Below are 18,551 nucleotides of genomic sequence, written 5' to 3' on the forward strand. Positions count from 1 at the left end.
ATCTTTAAAATGGGGAGTAATGCTGATTCTACAAGGTTACTGTTAAGGTTAACTGAAATAATATATAAACTACACGTATGGGCAGAGCTGAAGACCAGTGCGAAGCATGCACTCCTATCTGATAAAAAACGTTTAATAGCTTCCTATAAGAGTAAAAACAGGAAATGTGTTAAGTTTTTGATGCACATTATAATGATCCATAAAATTCAAAACATGCACATTTTGTTTTGCCTTTTTTCCTACCAGATTAAAGTCTTAGCAAACTAATTATAAACACTTATTTGAACTGCAAGTTAAAAAATACATGAATGCTCCCCACAGTTCTTGGTTTAAAAAAAAAAAAAAAAAGCTGTGTTAACTGGCTATTCTGATAAATCTGTTCACAATTTTAACAAATTAAATCATTTCAGATGCCTACTTCCCTCTGTGCTGATGTATCACATGAAAAAAAAATTGAAATTATTCAACTCAAAGATAAAAAGACATAACAAAGTGCTCTCAAGCCCAATAAAAACAAAGTTGAAATAATTTTGGTATTTTTACATGCTTAACATTTATGGGTGGCAAAATGCTTTGGGGGCATCTTCCTAAGTCATTCTTGGTTCTAAGTATTTACCTAGCTTTATTTAAATCACCAACAGTTACAGTAAAAATTAATATTCATAAGGCAAGTTATAATCCTGAATCACCACAGAAAGAACAACTGGCAATACATTTCCTAACAATTAATGCACACATATTTTTACTGAATAGTAAAAGGATTCTCAAAACAATAAGCTGAAATTTTTCTTGACTAGAGAGAGTATCTTTTAAAGTTTTATAATAGGTAGCACAGCTGGAAATTTTTAGGATAGCTTAAAAAAGGCTTTTCTCAAGATTACTAAAATAATTGTCTTAATACACAATATTATATATGTATCTAATTTGGGATCCAGTCAATAAAAATTAAAGTTAGTTCATTCTGATGGTTCTACTCAATTTATTTTTAAGAAAAAAAATTCTGAATATTTTCCTACAACATCTTAAATTAAAAATTAAGGCAGCAATAAAGATTTTATAATTTCCTGATGTAAAATAGGAAAACAAAAATACTTTTACAAAACAAAAATCCAGTTTCTTATTCAATCCTTTTTTGAAGATATTTAAGATTAGCAGAAGAAGCTTAAAGGTACTTTTTTTGTAATCATACAACTTTGTATTCTATAAATATTCCCTCCACTTAAACTTTCAGAAATTGTATAATTTTGCATCATGTTACCATAAAAAGACTAGTAAACAGACAAATTGAAATCATTGACTAAGATTTACCAGAGTGTATTTATGATTAATTGGTTGATGTCTTCTCCCTTTTTTCCCATACCAGAGACGAGACATTTCCTTTCCAGAGCAAATTAAGTTATATCAAATCTCATAAGGACTGTTTTAAAAAGCATTCTTCCTCTGCTAAAGATAAATTTTCAGCACAAGAGCCCTACTACAGTGACAATACAGTTTGCTACAGACAAAGATTTGATTGACAAGACAGAGAGCTAATCACTAAGTAGTTTCTATTGCAAAGATAGTTCTGAGTGGAGACTGTAAAGCCAGGGAGGGAAGAGAAGGTTTCTCATGTTCAAGTTTGGTTGCAGTGTAGCCAAATGTGCAAAAAAAAGAAAGGGCTCAAAACTTTAAAGACACAGAGCATGTATTTGGAAGCACCAGTACACTAAGAAGCACACTAAAAAATCTGTCATAAAAAAGTACTAAGTGCAGTTTCCAGATCCTTCCTAATGTACACAAATGATTTCAACTAACATTTTGTTATTTTGCTCACGCAGTCATACATCCATTCTTTATTTAAATCTAAATATCCAATAAAATGTCATCTTTTCTGTGAGCATTTTTTGAGCAATTTAGACATCTTCTGAGGACACTCCAACCCTCAATTTTTATAGAATGTCTATGTAAAAGTGATGCCAATCCACTACAATAAATCCTATACAAATATTCAAGTGACCTGAAAATTCCTTTATCTGTTTATATAATCCATTTTTAAACTTCGTTTTCGAATACCTAATTTCTTGAAAAGGTACTTACAATTACTATAACCTACTTGTACTTCACTAATCAGTGGTACACTGAATATACCTGAAGAAGTGAACTTTGAAGATGAAATATTATGACTATGAATTAAAACTTCCTAGAACTAAACTTTAAGTCAAATATCAATGCATAATAGCATGTCTGAATATTTCTTCCAATTTAAACCAGCTCCTACCCACACCTCCACATTCCATGATGAACATGCACAGAACACAGCTCACTCCATACTAAATATCCTCCCTCCTACTCACTCCCATCTCCTCAACCAGCCCTACACACTTACCCTAAGATCGCTCTCCCACAGTCCCTCATCTGTAAACTCTCTCTACATGGACCTTACTACACACAGAGGGCACCTTAGTCACTACCTCCCCCTGTCATGGCACACCCCCTACACACACCATTACAAGATTTGGTGGTAGTGGGCTGCCATTTTGAAAACCTTTTATCACTTCTAGCCAGACTTTCTAAAATTAAAAAATATTATATGTGTACCCAAATGTGGCTGAAATACATACATACACACCCCAAGCACAGGGCAGCTTATTTTGCTGGTTATCCTATCAGCATCCATCCCTGCACCTTCCTCCTAATACAGCTTTGATTTTGCTCAAGCATCTTTTCAGCCATGTTTCTGAGAAGTCTTGCTCGGCACCTGGACAGGATGGGTCCTTACAGATCTAAACCAGTAGCTCTCAACGTTCAGCTAGCATCACAATCGTGTGGAACATTTGCTGACATACAGACTGCTGGGCTCCAAAACTGGTTTCTGATGAAGCAGACTAGAATGGAATCTGAAAATATGCATTTTAATAATGCTGCTGCTGCTTATGGTCCAGGGACCATGCTTTGAAAAACAACTGAACCACAATGAGATGTTACCTCACACCTGTTAGAATGGCTATTATCAAGAAGGTAAAAAATCACAAATGCTGGTGAGGCTATGGAATAAAGGGAACTCCTGTGTAATATTGTTAGAAATGTAAACTTATACAACCATTATGAAAAACAGTACAGAAGTTCCTCAAAAAATTAAAAATAGAAATATCATAGGATTCAGAAATACCACTCCTGGGTATTTATACAAAGAAAACAAAAACACAAATTCAAAATTATATATGCATCTCTGTGTTTGCTGTACATTATTTATGAGAGCCAAGATATGGAAACAACTGAAGTGTCCATTAATGGATTTATGGATAAAAAAGATGTGATACACACACACACACACACACATATAATGGAATACTATTTGCCTATAAAAAATCTTGCCATTTGCAACAATATGGTTGGACCTTGAGGGCACAATACTACATGAATTCAGACAGAATAAGACAGATACTATACAATCTCATTTACACGTGGAATATAAAACAACAACAATAAAACCCAAGCTCACAGATAAACAGGTGGTTGCCAGAGGCAAGGAGTTGGAGGTAGGCAAAATGGCTGAAGGGGGGCAGTCAAAAGCTACAAGCTTTAAATTCTAAAATAAATATGTCCTGAGGATATAACATACATGGTGACTATAGTTAATACTGTATGCACATTTGAAAGTTGCTAAGAAACTATATCTTGAAATCCTCATTACAAGAAAAAGAATTAATATAAGGCAGCAAATGCTAGCTCTAGACTTGTTGTGGTGACTATTTTTAAATACAAACAAATATCAAATCATTATGTTGTACACCTGAAACTGATGTTATATATCAATTATACCTCAATTATAAAACAACTGTTTTAAGCTATTTGAGCATGGTTTTGTTTCTTGAAGCTAAAAACTTCCCTAATCAATAAACACAATATTTAGCAGACATAAAAAAATGAGCTCAGTAAATCTCTTTCTTGTCCTTTTTATTCATAGTATTTAGAAAACATAATTAAGTCATTTAAATATTTCTAGACATCCCAGAGTTTGAAAGAAATCTCAATTTACCATTAGCGTAAAATGACTATGAAATGAAGAGCTTTTTTTTTTTTTTTTTTTTTAAAGATTTTTATTTATTTATTTGACAGAGAGAGATCACAAGTAGACAGAGAGGCAGGCAGAGAGAGAGAGGAAGGGAAGCAGGCTCCCCGCAGAGCAGAGAGCCCGACGTGGGACTTGATCCCAGGACCCTGAGGTCATGACCTGAGCCGAAGGCAGCGGCTCAACACTGAGCCACCCAGGTGCCCCTGAAATGAAGCGCTTTTAAAAACAACCAGTTTAAAGGCTGAACAAAATTCAGAACTCAAACCTACTCTCATGATTCAGATATTCAATAATGTCCTTTCCTCTACTTTCTTTATTGGTGCAGAAATTTTATCTGATTTCCTGAGTTGGGAGTGATCTACCAAAGCCAACTATATAAAATCCACCCTACTCAATATTTAAGATAATACTTTAGAAAGTAATTTTAATATTTAAAAGAATAAATTAGTTTTTCATTGCTGGTATATAGAAATACAATTAATTTTTGTGGGTCAAAAAAAAATTAGTCTGGGTGCGCCTAGGTGGCTCAGTGGGTTAAGCCTCTGCCCAGTTCATGATCATGATCATGTTCAGTTCAGGTCATGATCTCAGGGTCCTGGTATGGAGCCCTGCATAGGGCTCTGCTCAGCAGGGAGCCTGCTACACTCCCCCCCCCGCCCCCGCCTGCCTCTCTGCCCACTTGTGATTTCTCTCTCTCTGTCAAATAAATAAAATCTTAAAAAAAAAAAAAAACCAGTCTGTCATTCATCCATTCTGTCTCTTCTCACACTCTGTATTAAATAACATTTTGGATTTTTAATGGAAATTTGATAGCCTGTAACTTTTGGCTAGTTACTAAGGGAGAATATTAACAAAAAGCAGAACATTAGTTCAAAATTTTCCTGAAGTAGATAATATCCTATGCTGACATTTTTATCAGTCAAAACAGAATATGTTAGGCATAATTAATGAGTGCCCAATGATAATATGAGAAAATTTGTGAACAGTCTAGAGCTGGAGATCTACTCTGTAGCATAGTGCCTACGGTATGATCTACAGCATACCTGAGAGTTGGCTAGGAGGGTAGATTTTATGTTGTGTTCTTATTACAATAATAATAATAATAATAAAGAGGGTAGGAAGAAACTCTTGGAGATGACGGATGTATTTATGACTGGTGGTGGATTCGTGGATATATACTTATCTCCAAACTTACCAAGTTTTATATATAAATTTGCACAGATTTTTGTATGTCAATCCCACCTCAATAAAGTGATTTAAAACACAGTTAATATATAAATATTATTTAAGACAATTTGTATTAACTCATATATTCTAATTGCTTCAATTTTTAAATACTTCTTTAAGAACTTAAGAAATCTGTGTCTGCAACAGATAAAATGACAGTCCTCCAAATTCTAATTGTTCTTAATGCTTTTGACTTTTACCCTTTTGTCAGATTTACTGAATTACTTTTGGAGTTCTGGTTTGTAATACTATGTGATATAATCAATTTAAAAAAGTGTATTTTTCTTTAATTGCTTTTATCTAAAACATGTGACCTTTCTCATTTTAGTGACTTAGACATAAAGAGTACTTTCATTTTGAACAAAATCAATTCTGTATGGATTGTGCTAGCTAGGCAAGGAGTGATAAGTAATTTTGTCTTGCTTTATTTATTGCCTCAATTTCAATTTTGGCATTACTTGTGCCTTAATTAAAAAAATCCTTCTGTTTAATAAAATGAATATCAGAATATCTAACAGCTTAAGAAATAAAATATTCACCAAATGAAGTCATCTCAGAAACCAAAAATCTAATGAAATATATTCTTTTTTTTTTTTTTTTAAGATTTTATTTATTTATTTGACAGACAGAGATCACAAGTTGGCAGAGAGGCAGGCAGAGAGAGAGAGAGGAGGAAGCAGGCTCTCTGCGAAGCAGACAGCCCGATGCAGGGCTCGGTCCCAGGATCCTGGGATCATGACCTGAGCCAAAGGCAGAGGCTTTAACCCACTGAGCCACCCAGGTGCCCCTGAAATATATTCTTCTTAATACTTTGGCAAGGGTGAGGGCGCCTGGGTGGCTCAGGTCATGATCTCAGGGTCCTGGGATCGAGTCCCGCATTGGGCTCTCTGCTCAGCGGGGAGCCTGCTTCCTCCTCTCTCTCTGCCTGCCTCTCTGCCTACTTGTAATCTCTCTCTGTCAGATAAAAAAAAAAAAAACAAAAAAAAAAACAAAAAAAAACACACTTTGGCAAGGGTGAGAAGTGACGACTAAACTGACATGATATGTTTCTAATTCTTATCATTACTTTTAAGAATGAAAAATACTATTATGCCATATAACCTACTGGCACATAATACTAGTAAACTCCTATTTTAAAATTTAGTCAACAAGTATAAACCTAGGAGGTAAACATCTAAATAAATCAATGAAAGCTAATTTAACAAAGTCAATTTCTTAATTGGTTTTATCTTCGTAGGGGCATTTAATTGGTAGGGTTGTAGTATGAAAGATACTGAACTGTAAGTGGCATAAAATTAACTTTAGAGATGAAAAAATGGAAAATTTTCTTCTGTCATTTCTTACCCCAAAAGGAGTGAAAGTCAACTCAAAGAAGTGGGGTAACAAGCAACTGTAGCTTAAAAAGCTCCGTTTTTGAGACCTGTGTCATCAAGCATCAAGACTGGCATGCCCAACACAAGTGGCATTTTGAAGCCCAAAAAAACTTTCAGAGGATTGTAACAGAATCTCTAAGACCATTTGAGACTATTAGACTGATAGACCATTAGAGTCTATTAGAGACTCTCAAGTAGGAACTTAGGGCTGAGGATGATACAGCCTGAGGGGGTGTAGTCATTGAGCCATGTGGTGAGCCTGGTGACAGGATAAAATTGACTTACATTACGCTGCAGTATCACTTTTACTGCATAAGAAATTTTAAAAATTCTTTTTATATAACATCAGATAAATTAAAAATAGGAATGCAAAATTCATTTGAACCTTAAGGATAAAACAGGCTTCAAAGATTTTTAAAGCTTATTACTGTGGCTGCTGTGTTAGACTATACTACTAGACTCTTGGGTACTTGTCAGGTACATCAAACTTTAAAGAGTATTTGATGGACAAGTTCAAGAGGTACAGATCAATGAATTGCAGAGTGGTAAGTTTCTTGGTTTCCTTCTCCTTGTAGTGCCTCTGAGTACTGTGATAAAAATCCTTTCGGGTATAAGGGAGCTATGCCTGAAGTAAATCAGCCTGGCTGTTAATGATACAAACAAACAAACAAACAACCGTGCTTTTTTAAAAGTCAAAGCATAAAATGATTAAAGAAACCTTTCTCCACAGTGAACCAAATTTACAGACTGCAGATGCAACACACATAATATGAGGAATATTTTGAGAAGAAATTTTATACAATATAATTTGCATCACAGGGCCTTGCAAATTAAAGTGTGGTATGACCAGTACAGTCTGAAAGAATCTTTCAGAGTCTTAGCACTACATATATTCAACACAACATCTAGGGTAGCACACTGGTTTTTCCACCGCTACTGTACAATGTCATCCCCTGAGGAGCTATACAGAATACTGATTTTCATTTGGTCTGAGATGACCCTGAGGCAGTAAGTTTTTCAAAGCTCCCCAAATGATTCAAAGTTTCTGGCAAGATTGGAAACTTGGCATGGTAAAAAGGACAACTGACTCTGAATTACAGATTAATTATTATGATTTGTTAATGAGGATTTTAGCCAAGTAATAAACTTACAGAAATTATCAATAAAATAAAGATGATAGTCTATGTTTAAATGGGCTGCTCTAGATCTATGGCAGAAGAACATGTTAGCAACACTGTGGGGATGTTATCAGCAAAATCCAGACTGCACAACATTCTAGAAAAATCTTAAAATTTCTTAAAAATGAATATTACAAGAAAAAAAAGCAATGCACAAAGAAATGGACAGAGAACCTACATTTACAGACTTAAAGAGACATTTTAACTGAACATTTGGAACTTAGTTGGATCCTGAATCAAGTAACAAATTGTAAAAATTTATTCATATTACATATATTTTGTAACATATTTATGACATTTGAAGAAATGGGAACTGGGGACAAAGAAGGATTACAGATGGAATAAGCTGATAAAGCTGAGTGATGGTATATGCAAATTCATAATACTGTTTATCTCTATTTTTGTACGTTTGTCAAATCACAGCACTATCATGAGGAAATAGTGTCAATAAGCATCTTTCCCACCTTTACCTAAAGACCTTCCTACACTTTGTTGAAATACCATTGAATACTTCCCTTGTCAGTGAAAATCTATAAAAACAATCCCCATCAAAAATCAAAAAGTAACATTTTTCACAAAACTGCAAAGCCTCACATAGAACATTATACTCGCTACACATGTTGCTCTACTTCTAGTCACTGGTGACACTGGCAGAAACTAGGGAAAAGAATCTACAGTAAATAGTTTCTTTCTGGTTGCAACATCATTAAACTCCAACAGCAGGAGGATTCATAATTAAGGAACTCATTATGGTTGGGAAATACAAACTTGAGGTAAGCTGATGTTTTTATGCTATTTTATATTGACTAAACTAGAATAATAAAGAATATATGGTAAAGAATATCAATCTCTTACATACCTTAGTATAATATGCATAGTTATATGCATTTATATTTTATATATGTTATATGCATAGTATTTCTCAGATTCTTGCTCCCAATAATCAGGAATCTTAGAACAGAGGCTCTTACTCCTGACCATCTAAAAATCTGGCTAGCCTGCTCTTGGTGAATGCAGGTTTCTATTGCTCTCACCTCTCTCTGGAATTCATTATACAATCTCTAATACTGTACTTCTTCCTTCCTTTCTGTATGAAACTGGCTCCGAGGATATAGTCATGTATGAAATCCTGCCCTCTGGCGCTTACACTGAGAGAGGGACAGGAGGGACACAGAAGAGAAACCAGAGCAAAGTAAATTAATCATATGCAAAAGTTTTCCAAGTGTACAAATTTCTGGTTAGCAATGTATTTTTGCCTAAATAGCAGTTAGGGATACTAATCTCCTAAGTATTACTAGCTGCTTTACTCAAACAGACTGATGTCCAAGTTAGCTGTCATAATAAATTCATCCTACATTCTCCACTCACCTATTCTTTACCCTGACATACAAAAAAGCCCCCAAATTGCAAGCACTTCACATTTTGAAGTACTTTTATTTTACATAAGTGCAAAAAAGTTCCATTTCTAAAACATTAACATTTAAAATCTTTTAATGTAATTATACATTTGTTCACCAAGCATGAACCCTAATGTAAACAGACTTCGGATGAAAAAAAAATACACTTTTTATTTAGGCACTTAGTAACCATCTGGCCCTAGACCAGCATGGTATAAGAGAAATGCAATGCAAGACATATATAATTATAAATTAATTATAATTTTTCTGGTAACTACATTAAAAAAGGAACAAGTTAATTCTGATTTTTATTTAAATCAATATATCTAAAATACTGTCATTCAAAATTAATGGTATTTTACACCTTCTTTTAATTCTCAATCTCCAAAAGCCAGTGTGTACTCTATAATTCAGAGCATCTCAACTCAGACTAGCCAGATTTCCAAAGTGCTAAATAGCTACATATGTGTAGTAGCTACTGTATCTATAGGAATTAGTATAATTTCCATTACAGCACCTCCAATTCAGACATTAATTTTTCACAGTAAATATCTAATCCCATGAAAAATTCCTGTATTGTTGGTCCAAATGTACAAAAAACTTATCCAGTAACTGAATGAAATATCCATTTTAAAATATAACTGAAAGTAAGTAAAATTAAAAATTCAATTCCTTAGTTGCATTAGCCACATTTCAAGTACTCAACAGCCACCTAATAAAGATGTGGCTACAATATGAGACAGCACGGCACTGTTCCTAGATAATGCAGCAAAACGTTTCTAAAATTAATTTTTTCTCTCTCATTTCCTTTTTATTTTATTATTAATTCTGGTTGAAAACAGGTGAGGAGACATTTATTTTTTCTTCAGAAGTTATGACCTGCAGAATCTGCCACAAGAACTAAGGCAGTTCCTTTGAATCAAAATAGTCAATAACCCATCAACAGTGATAGTCAATTATTTCCAAGGTTATGTGCTCCAACCCCAGTGAGGAAAAGTTCCTTATTTGATGGAAATTATTGCAACCTCCCTTGCCACCCAAGCTAAAAATTCTACTGTTACTTAGCTGTCATTAAATCCTATCTTAATACCTAGGTTATACCTGTTTAAAAAACTTAATTTCATCCCCATCCACTCTACCTTCACCTGTTGCTATCCTAGTACAAGTAGTTATCTTTGATCATCTCTGAGCTACTTTAAAAGCCTCCTAAAGCTAATTTTAAATACACAGGGATTTTACATATGTCAATACCCATGCAACCGTCACCTAGAAAAAAACAGAGTATCTCCAGTACTCTATAAAGTTCCCTCCTGTCCCTGAACCCCTCAACCCCTAGAAACAGGTAGTATGATGGACTTCTGGTTAGTTTTGCCCTGGTGAACTTCATATAAATGCATATAAATTATTTAAATTATACAGTATATACTCTTTTATGCCCAGCTTGGTTTAATTAAACACATTATCCAAGAGATTTATCCATGGTTGTTGCCTGTGCAAGCAGATCTTTTATATTGCTAAGTTATGTGGAATTTTATGAATACTCTCAAATTTACTGATCCATTCTTCTGCTGACAGACATTCAGGTTATTTCCAGTTTGGGGCCTACTGCGAATAAAGCTGGTATGAAGATTAATAATGTTGGTTTAAGTATTAAAAGAACCCAAAATAAATGCTCAGTATATGTTACCTCTTTCCCTCCACTGTATTGGAGTTACAGTTGAAACTGATGCTGTATACTAAATAAAATGAACTTAACTTAAAATCAAGTTGAAAGACATGCCATGTATACCTTCAATCATTATACATGTTAAGTGCATGCACAATAAATTCATATTCCACAAACAACCACAAATATTAACACCATATGACTGACAAAATATACGCCTGTTTAATATCACATTTTAGCATCTGCTCTATATTTTCTAATACATTATGAAGACATTAATCTAGGCAACCAGAAGAGAAAAAACAGATTTTGCCACCTTATCATTCTGATAAGACAACACATGTAAAAACATGATGTGCAATATTAAAAGATGTATCTTTAACCACTATTAAGGGGTTACAGAAAGTTAATTAGTGTTATTCTGGCCATTTAAACAAGTTCAGTAAATTTTAGCATATGAAATTTTTACACTTTGTAAAATTAGCATCAGCTTCCCTAGTGTTATTGTAAATTCACTTCAAAATAATGCTCAGGTATGGACTTAGAAGGAATGCTAATTGGCATGAATGTGTTAAATGATTGGTGCACTTCCTCCACGGGAGGTTATATTAAAATGAATCAGATCAGAAATAAATGTTTTATAAAAATTAGTAAAACAGCATTTAATATTCTAAAATCCACTCAAGGAAAGTGATTTTATTGCCAAGCAGTTGTCTAACATTATGAAGCAAAAGGAAAATGATAAACAGTTAAAAAAAAAAAAACCAAACCAAGGTTACTAATCGGATTCATTCAATAAACACATGAACAGAAAACCTTTAAGAATTACTCTTTTGTACAAAGATCACTTGTACATTGCTTGTACTACCACAAAGCTATAAATTCACACAAAGTAAAAGGATCAATAAAATCTTCACATTTTTCTCCTTACCTCCCATTCTCTGGCTGCTGCTTCATTAGTGGAATCCTCATTTGTTTCAGATTCTTCAATCTTTTTCACTACTATAAATCCAGGTTCTCTGGTATATTCACCAGTATCTTCTGCATATATTTCTGGACTCCACTGAATGAAGAAGGCATACAAGTGGTCTGTCCTGTTAGAACATTTGACTGTTAATAACTGACCTACAATTCTGTGCTCCTAGCTTTAATTACAAAATGATATTTGTTAAATGACTTCACAAAACTTGAAGATATAAAACACACAACATACACTATGCTTTATTTAAAAAGATGATAAAAGCCCAATGGCAGGAAGACATTAACTTAAAAAAATTTACTTGGCTGTGTTCTGTGTTCGGAGAAACTCAGATTTTCCTTGGCATGCTTCTGAGTAAGCTTAGATACTGCCATGGTAATTTTTTTTTCATCTTTAAAGAAACTAGTGGGGCACCTGGGTGGCTCAGCGGGTTAAAGCCTCTGCCTTCAGCTCAGGTCACGATCTGAGAGTCCTGGGATTAAGCCCTGCATCAGGCTCTCTGCTCAGTGGGGAGCCTACTTCCTCCTCTCTCTCTGCCTGCCTCTCTGCCTACTTGTGATCTGTCAAATATATAAATAAAATCTTAAAAAAATAAAAAAATAAAATAAAGAAACTTGTGATGGGAAAGGAAACTGAAAAGGCAACTGTGACCTCATTCACACAATGACCTTATTATCTAAAATACAAGTAAACAATTTACCAACTGCCTGTTTTAAAACCTGGACATTATACAGAATTTTCCCACGTTAATAGAAAATTAATTTGTTTAACTTTTAAGTGATACCAGGAACACACAACGTATTATTGGTTCAGGGATAGATGATCTAATATTTTAAGTCTCTCGCTCCCATATTCAATTTTGTTTACTATAGCAAAACCTGCTGTTACCAAAGATAATTACATCCTTGATAAACTTATTTGAGGATCAAACACACATTTCAAATATCTATGTTTTCTTGGCTATTAATTAGCCAGGATAATTGAATTTTAAAAAAGGGATTATCATTACCTGCCCTGAGGTAGTGGCCATACTGTTTAATACGTTAAGGAACATTCTTGCTCTTAAGATTTTTTTTTTTAAGTTTTTATTTACATTCTAGTTAGTTAACATATTGCACAGTATTGGTTTCAGGTGTAGAATTTAGTGGTCCATCACTTAAATACAGCACACAGTGCTCATCACAAGTGCCCTCCTTAATATCCACCACTCATTTAGCCCATCCCCTGGCCACTTCTCCCTCCAGCAACCCTCAGTTTGTTCTCTATAGTTAAAAGTCTCATGGTTTGCCTTCCTAAGACATTTTAATGAGGTTTCTTTACCACTTGTACCACTAAAACTAGGTACACATTTACTTTTTTTTTTTCCATTAAATCACAAAGAGGAATAAAATTTTAAATGGGGTAAATTAAAAAGTACAAAATGGGAGCTAAATAATTTTAAGGGGTGCCTAGGGACTCAGTCAATTAAGCATCTGACTGTTGGTTTAGGCTGAGGTCATCTCATGGGTCTTAAGATCCCGCCCTGGAGCTGGGCTCCACACTCTGACGCTCAGCAGAGTCTCCTTGAAGATTCTCTCCCTCTGGCTATGCATGCACGCCCATGAACACGCTCTCTCTTTTCTTTTCAAATAAATAAATCTTTAAAAAAATAATTTTAAGAAGATTTAAAGTCAAGTTTTAATCATAAACTATTTTTTAAAAGTACTTTTCCACTGGTGTTAAGTGATACATAAGAGGTCATTTTAATTCAAGGAATCTCAATAACGTTTTTGAGAGGTTTTTGTGTGTGTGTGTGTGTGTTTTTTACCTTTCTTGTGGCACAGCAAACCAATATTCATGCTTCTTATCTCTCTGTGCATACTGTTGCATTGTTGCACTTGCTTGAGATACAAATGTTTTCCTCATTGGTTTTCCAACTCTGAGACACAAAAACTTATGTAATCGATGCCTTCTCTTTTCTTTTAAAAGTGCAGAACCTAGAAATGAGATAGTGTTCATTCAATTCTCATACACCATGCTTAAATCATTTGGTTTAAGAATGTTTACCTCCAAACTTCTGACAATACAGAATAAATTTAATTAGTCACTTAGATGAATTTTCTTAAGTAACTTTTATTTTCTTAAAAACAAGATTCATGAACTAGCACCCAAGTTATGAACTGAAATTATGTCTAAGCATATTAGGAATAAAAAGGGAAAGTTTTAGGAATTCTTGTGTTAAATTTTTGCTTGGAACAACTATATTAAAGCAATTACATGCACATATATAATTATCTGCATATTCTCTATCAGCCTTCTAAAATAATATCTAAATAAATACATTTGTAGACTCTTAATAGGCTTAGTTTAATATAGTTATTACAGAGAAAAATTTAATAAAAAGTTTCTGAAGCTTTTCCATATATATGATGTAGGATATAACAATCAATAATATCCTGGATTCAGCCACCTGTTTGGATAGTTTATTATGAATTATCTCTAACTCTTCCAAACAGACATGCTGACATAAGGTATACTGAGGGTCTGAAATTATAACCGAATTCAGGATTCTGGACATTATTAGCTTATGAAGGTGGCATACTGTGGAAGAAAAAGCACTTATTTATAATCAAGGGAACTGAGTACTAGTCATGGCTTCCTTCTGTATAGTATTGTCCAAGGTGCATAAATCTATCTGAGCCTCAATATTTACATCTGATTAAAAGAGTGAAATTTTACCATTTGCCCCACAATTATACTCCACAGTTCTGTATTTCTTAAACCATTTCCTTATATTATAAACTCACTAACGATCAGAAATGTGGAATATTTCCCTACTACAGAACCTCGTTACTTAAAATTAGTTACTTGAAACAAATTTTCATTCCCTGCCCTTTCAAAAAGAACTCAAATGGTAATACAGGTATAATTATATCTAAACTTCTCAACTGCTCTCATAACAGGAGCTCCATCCCCATCTAACCTCATACCCCAACAAACCCACTAAACTGAAAGCATTCTACCACATTATCAGGTTAAACAGAACCCTTCATTTTATTTTTTTCAAAGATTTCAAAACATAAGGCAACCATCAGACACAAAGATAACAAATAAAGATATTCACACCAGCATTCTTTACAATATCAAAGATAGGAAATATCTTAACAATATGAGGTGTTACTAATGAATATATTAACAGTATGGAAATGGTTAAAATACAGGGCCATTAAAAGCCATACTTTCAAAAAACTATAATGACATAGGAAACTATTCACAAGATAAAATGTTAACTGAAAAAATGATAACAGCATAATCCTGATTTTATATAAATAATATACATATATAGATATATACAAATACCAAAATTGTATACATATGTATTTGTGTGTATGTATATACATATACACACCAAAAATCAATGATAAATACACAATAATGATTATTGCATTTATGAATTTCAGATAAAATTTTTATGAATTTACTAAAAATATCCTATATTTATCAAATGTTCTTAATCTCTTATAGAACTTTGAGTAAATTAATTCTTTAACATCTACTAGATATCATCAGGATATCTAAAAAAGATGGTGCAAAGAAAATTCAGTACAGGTTATTTTAAAAACGGAATCAAACTTTTTGGATTGCTGGTGGGAAGATAAAACATGTAGCCACTGTGAAAAACAGGTTGGGGGGGGGTCCTCAAAATTAAATTAAACACAGAATTACCACAGGAACTAGCAAATCTGCATTTGGGTATATATCCAAAAAAATTTAGAAGAGGGATGCAAACAGATATTTGTATCCCAATGTTCATAGCAGGATTATTCACAATAGCCAAAAGGCAGAAACATCCAAATGTACATTAACAAAGGAATACATAAAGAAAATGTGGTATGAAAAGTTGACCAATGAATGATGCAGGGGTTAGGGATATGGAATCCCCACATAGTCAAAAATCTGAGTATAACTTTTGACTCCCCAAAAACTTAACTACTAATAGCCTACTGCTAACTAGAAGCTTTATCCATAAACAGAAAGAGTTGTTTCACACACTTCATATATTGTATTATATATTCTTATAATACAGAAAGCTATAAAAAATAAAATGCTAAGAAAATCATAAGGAAGAAAAATACATTTAAGTACTATACTGTATTAGAAAGAATCATGTATAAGTGGACCTGCACAGTTCAAACCCATGTTGTTCAAGGGTCAATCGTATACTGTAATACTGTAGATCTTTTAAAAGGAAGGAAATTTTGAAGCATGCTACAACACAGGTGAAACTTAAAGGTATTCTCCTAAGGGAAATAAGCCACACACAAAAGAACAAATATTGTATGATTCCACTCATATGAAATGCCTAGTGTGGACACAAAAGTTCATAGAGACAAAGAGCAGAATGGTGGAAGCAGGAGCAAAGGGGAAGAAAGAATGAGGAGTTACTATTTAATGGGTACAGTTTGTGTTTGGAAAGATGAAAAAGTTCTGGAAATGGATGGTGGTGATGGTTGCACAACAATGTGTCAAGGTACTTAATGCTGCTTAATTTTGCACTTAAAAATGGTTCCTATGGTCAATTTTATTCTACATACATTTTAGCAATAAATTACTTTTGAGTTTAATTTAAAAAGTTTATATGCAAATTTGATGGATTTGGAATCAATATTTTAATAGAATATAAAAAATGTTAGCTAAGATACCTGAACTATACCCCATTTAACCCATTATGTATTGAGGGGTAGCTATTGTGAAATAAGTTAAGCAGAGAACCATTATCATACGGTTTCACTTACTTGTGGAGCATACAGAATAACAAGGAGGACATTAGGAGAAAAGGAAAAGTGAACTGGAGGAAATCAGAGGGGGAGACGAAGCATGAGAGGCTGTGGAAACAAACTGAGGGTTTTGGGGGGAGAAGGATGGGGGGATGGGTGAGCCTGGAGGTGGGTATTAAGGAGGGCACGTATTGCATGGATTGGGTGTAATGCATAATGAATCTTGGAACACCGAAAAAATAAAATCAAATTGTAACAAAAAAGAAATAAAACACAGTCTACTACTATCATTTTCATAAGTACACAGTACTAAAACCTAAAACCCAGAACTGAAAGAGAAATGATTTTTTTTTAATTTAGCCTTGGTGTTTTTTAAAGGAAAACATTTAATCACACAATGATGAACTTCTGGATACTTGGAATAATTTAAGAAATACATTTTTATGTCTAATTGCACTTCTAAAAAAGATAGAATTATAAACTTTGGCAATTACAAACTGCAATTAAAATATTTTATGTGTGGCGAAAAAATTTTAATGAAGTAACACACCAAGAATTAAGGGAAAATGGAGAGATCAAAGGTATTACAGAGCTTGTGTGCATTTTCAAGAAATTGTTTAAAGAGAGAACACTGTGAATCAGGAGAATCTAAACATGGTGGAAAAGATGCTCATTATGCGTACAATCCACCATGGGATAAAAGACCTTAGACTAGGACTACAGACTACATACTTATTCTCAGAGAAGTATCAGTCAAGGGCCACTAGATTATCCTTGGGGAAAGAGGGAGACAATATGCTGTAAGATGAATTAACTCTATATATTCCTTAACACTTACCTTCTATGTCAGCAATTGCTATTTTATGCTTAATTTCTTTTTGTGACACCTGTTGAATATTTTCCCTTTGCTGTTTAGTCTGTTGCATGGTATGAGTTTTCCAGAGTTTCCGTAGCTCTTCTACCTCTGTCTCTGAGTCCTGATTTTGCTCCTTTCCGTGTTTTCCTCTGTTGACAGTTGGCTTTTGTTTAAAATCTGTTGCTTCCCCACAAAGCATACTTTCTTTTTCACCCTCTTCTTGATGTGAATTCTCATTCAGAAGAAAATCCTGGTCTGTATTACCTTTTATACTTGTGCTTTGTTCTTTAGGGCCTGATATTTCCTGAAAATTACCTGTAGCCCGATCTTCCTTAGTGGCCCTTTCAAGATTATTTAAATCTGTTTTAAGAGAAGTAGTCCCAACTTCATTTGTAGAATGTCCAGAATCAGATTTTAAGTGATCAGGCATGTTAGTAGACTCTGATATGGCTGTTAAACATTCTATGCCACTCTGATGGACAGTCTGCACAGATTCTGATGACGCACCAGATGATTTATCTTGCCGAAGTTCATCTGAAGAGACAAGTTCCTCCCGTATGGGAGAAAGTTCTGATTCTGTGAACACATCCTCAGAAAGAGACTCCTCGGTGCTCCTCGGAGCTGTGCTGGCACTATCGTTACCTGCATCACGGGTTCTGGAGTCTATTTCATCAGTATGATTTCTTGTCATTTTCTTTAAATGGCAGAAGTCCCTTCCTGATACCTGATCTAGCTCTCTGTCAGTAAACAAAATTAAAAGTTGTTACTTTTTAAAATGCAATTTATTTCCCACAAATGTAACAATGAATGTCATCACTATAAAGGTTTCTAGAAAATTGTATAGTATATATCTCAATAGCATATCAAAAATTTGACTTATATAGATAGATCAAGTAATTAACTCAAGCTTTTGCAATGATTTCTTGAGACCTGGGAAACATCAACAGAACTACTTCCTGAATTAATCTACCTGAAAAGAAGTTGGAAATTTAAGTTTTGGGTGAAGCTATAATTCTACATTACAATTTATTCATTACTGGAATATGGAAAATAAGCTTAGGTAA

At 33.8% G+C, this 18,551-nt stretch overlaps 1 protein-coding gene across 11 annotated transcripts in view; it reads right to left on the reverse strand.

Annotated features, from left to right (window-relative positions):
- The window catches only part of OXR1 (oxidation resistance 1), a 447,011-nt gene that overhangs the window by 19,420 nt on the left and 409,040 nt on the right, over positions 1–18,551 (reverse strand). For 9 of the 11 annotated variants that reach the window (XM_044245095.1, XM_044245096.1, XM_044245094.1 and 6 more), the window contains 3 exons: positions 17,470–18,224; positions 13,682–13,850; positions 11,827–11,989 (listed from right to left, as the gene is read on the reverse strand). In XM_044245095.1, coding sequence (XP_044101030.1) covers positions 11,827–11,989; positions 13,682–13,850; positions 17,470–18,224 — 1,087 coding nt within the window. Of the gene's footprint in view, positions 1–1,308; positions 1,492–11,826; positions 11,990–13,681; positions 13,851–17,469; positions 18,225–18,551 lie in introns of those variants that run through there. The other 2 variants (XM_044245103.1, XM_044245104.1) reach the window with 1 other exon arrangement.

This window comes from Neovison vison, chromosome 4, assembly GCF_020171115.1.
Source record: "Neovison vison isolate M4711 chromosome 4, ASM_NN_V1, whole genome shotgun sequence".
Taxonomy (NCBI): Eukaryota; Metazoa; Chordata; class Mammalia; order Carnivora; family Mustelidae; genus Neogale; species Neogale vison.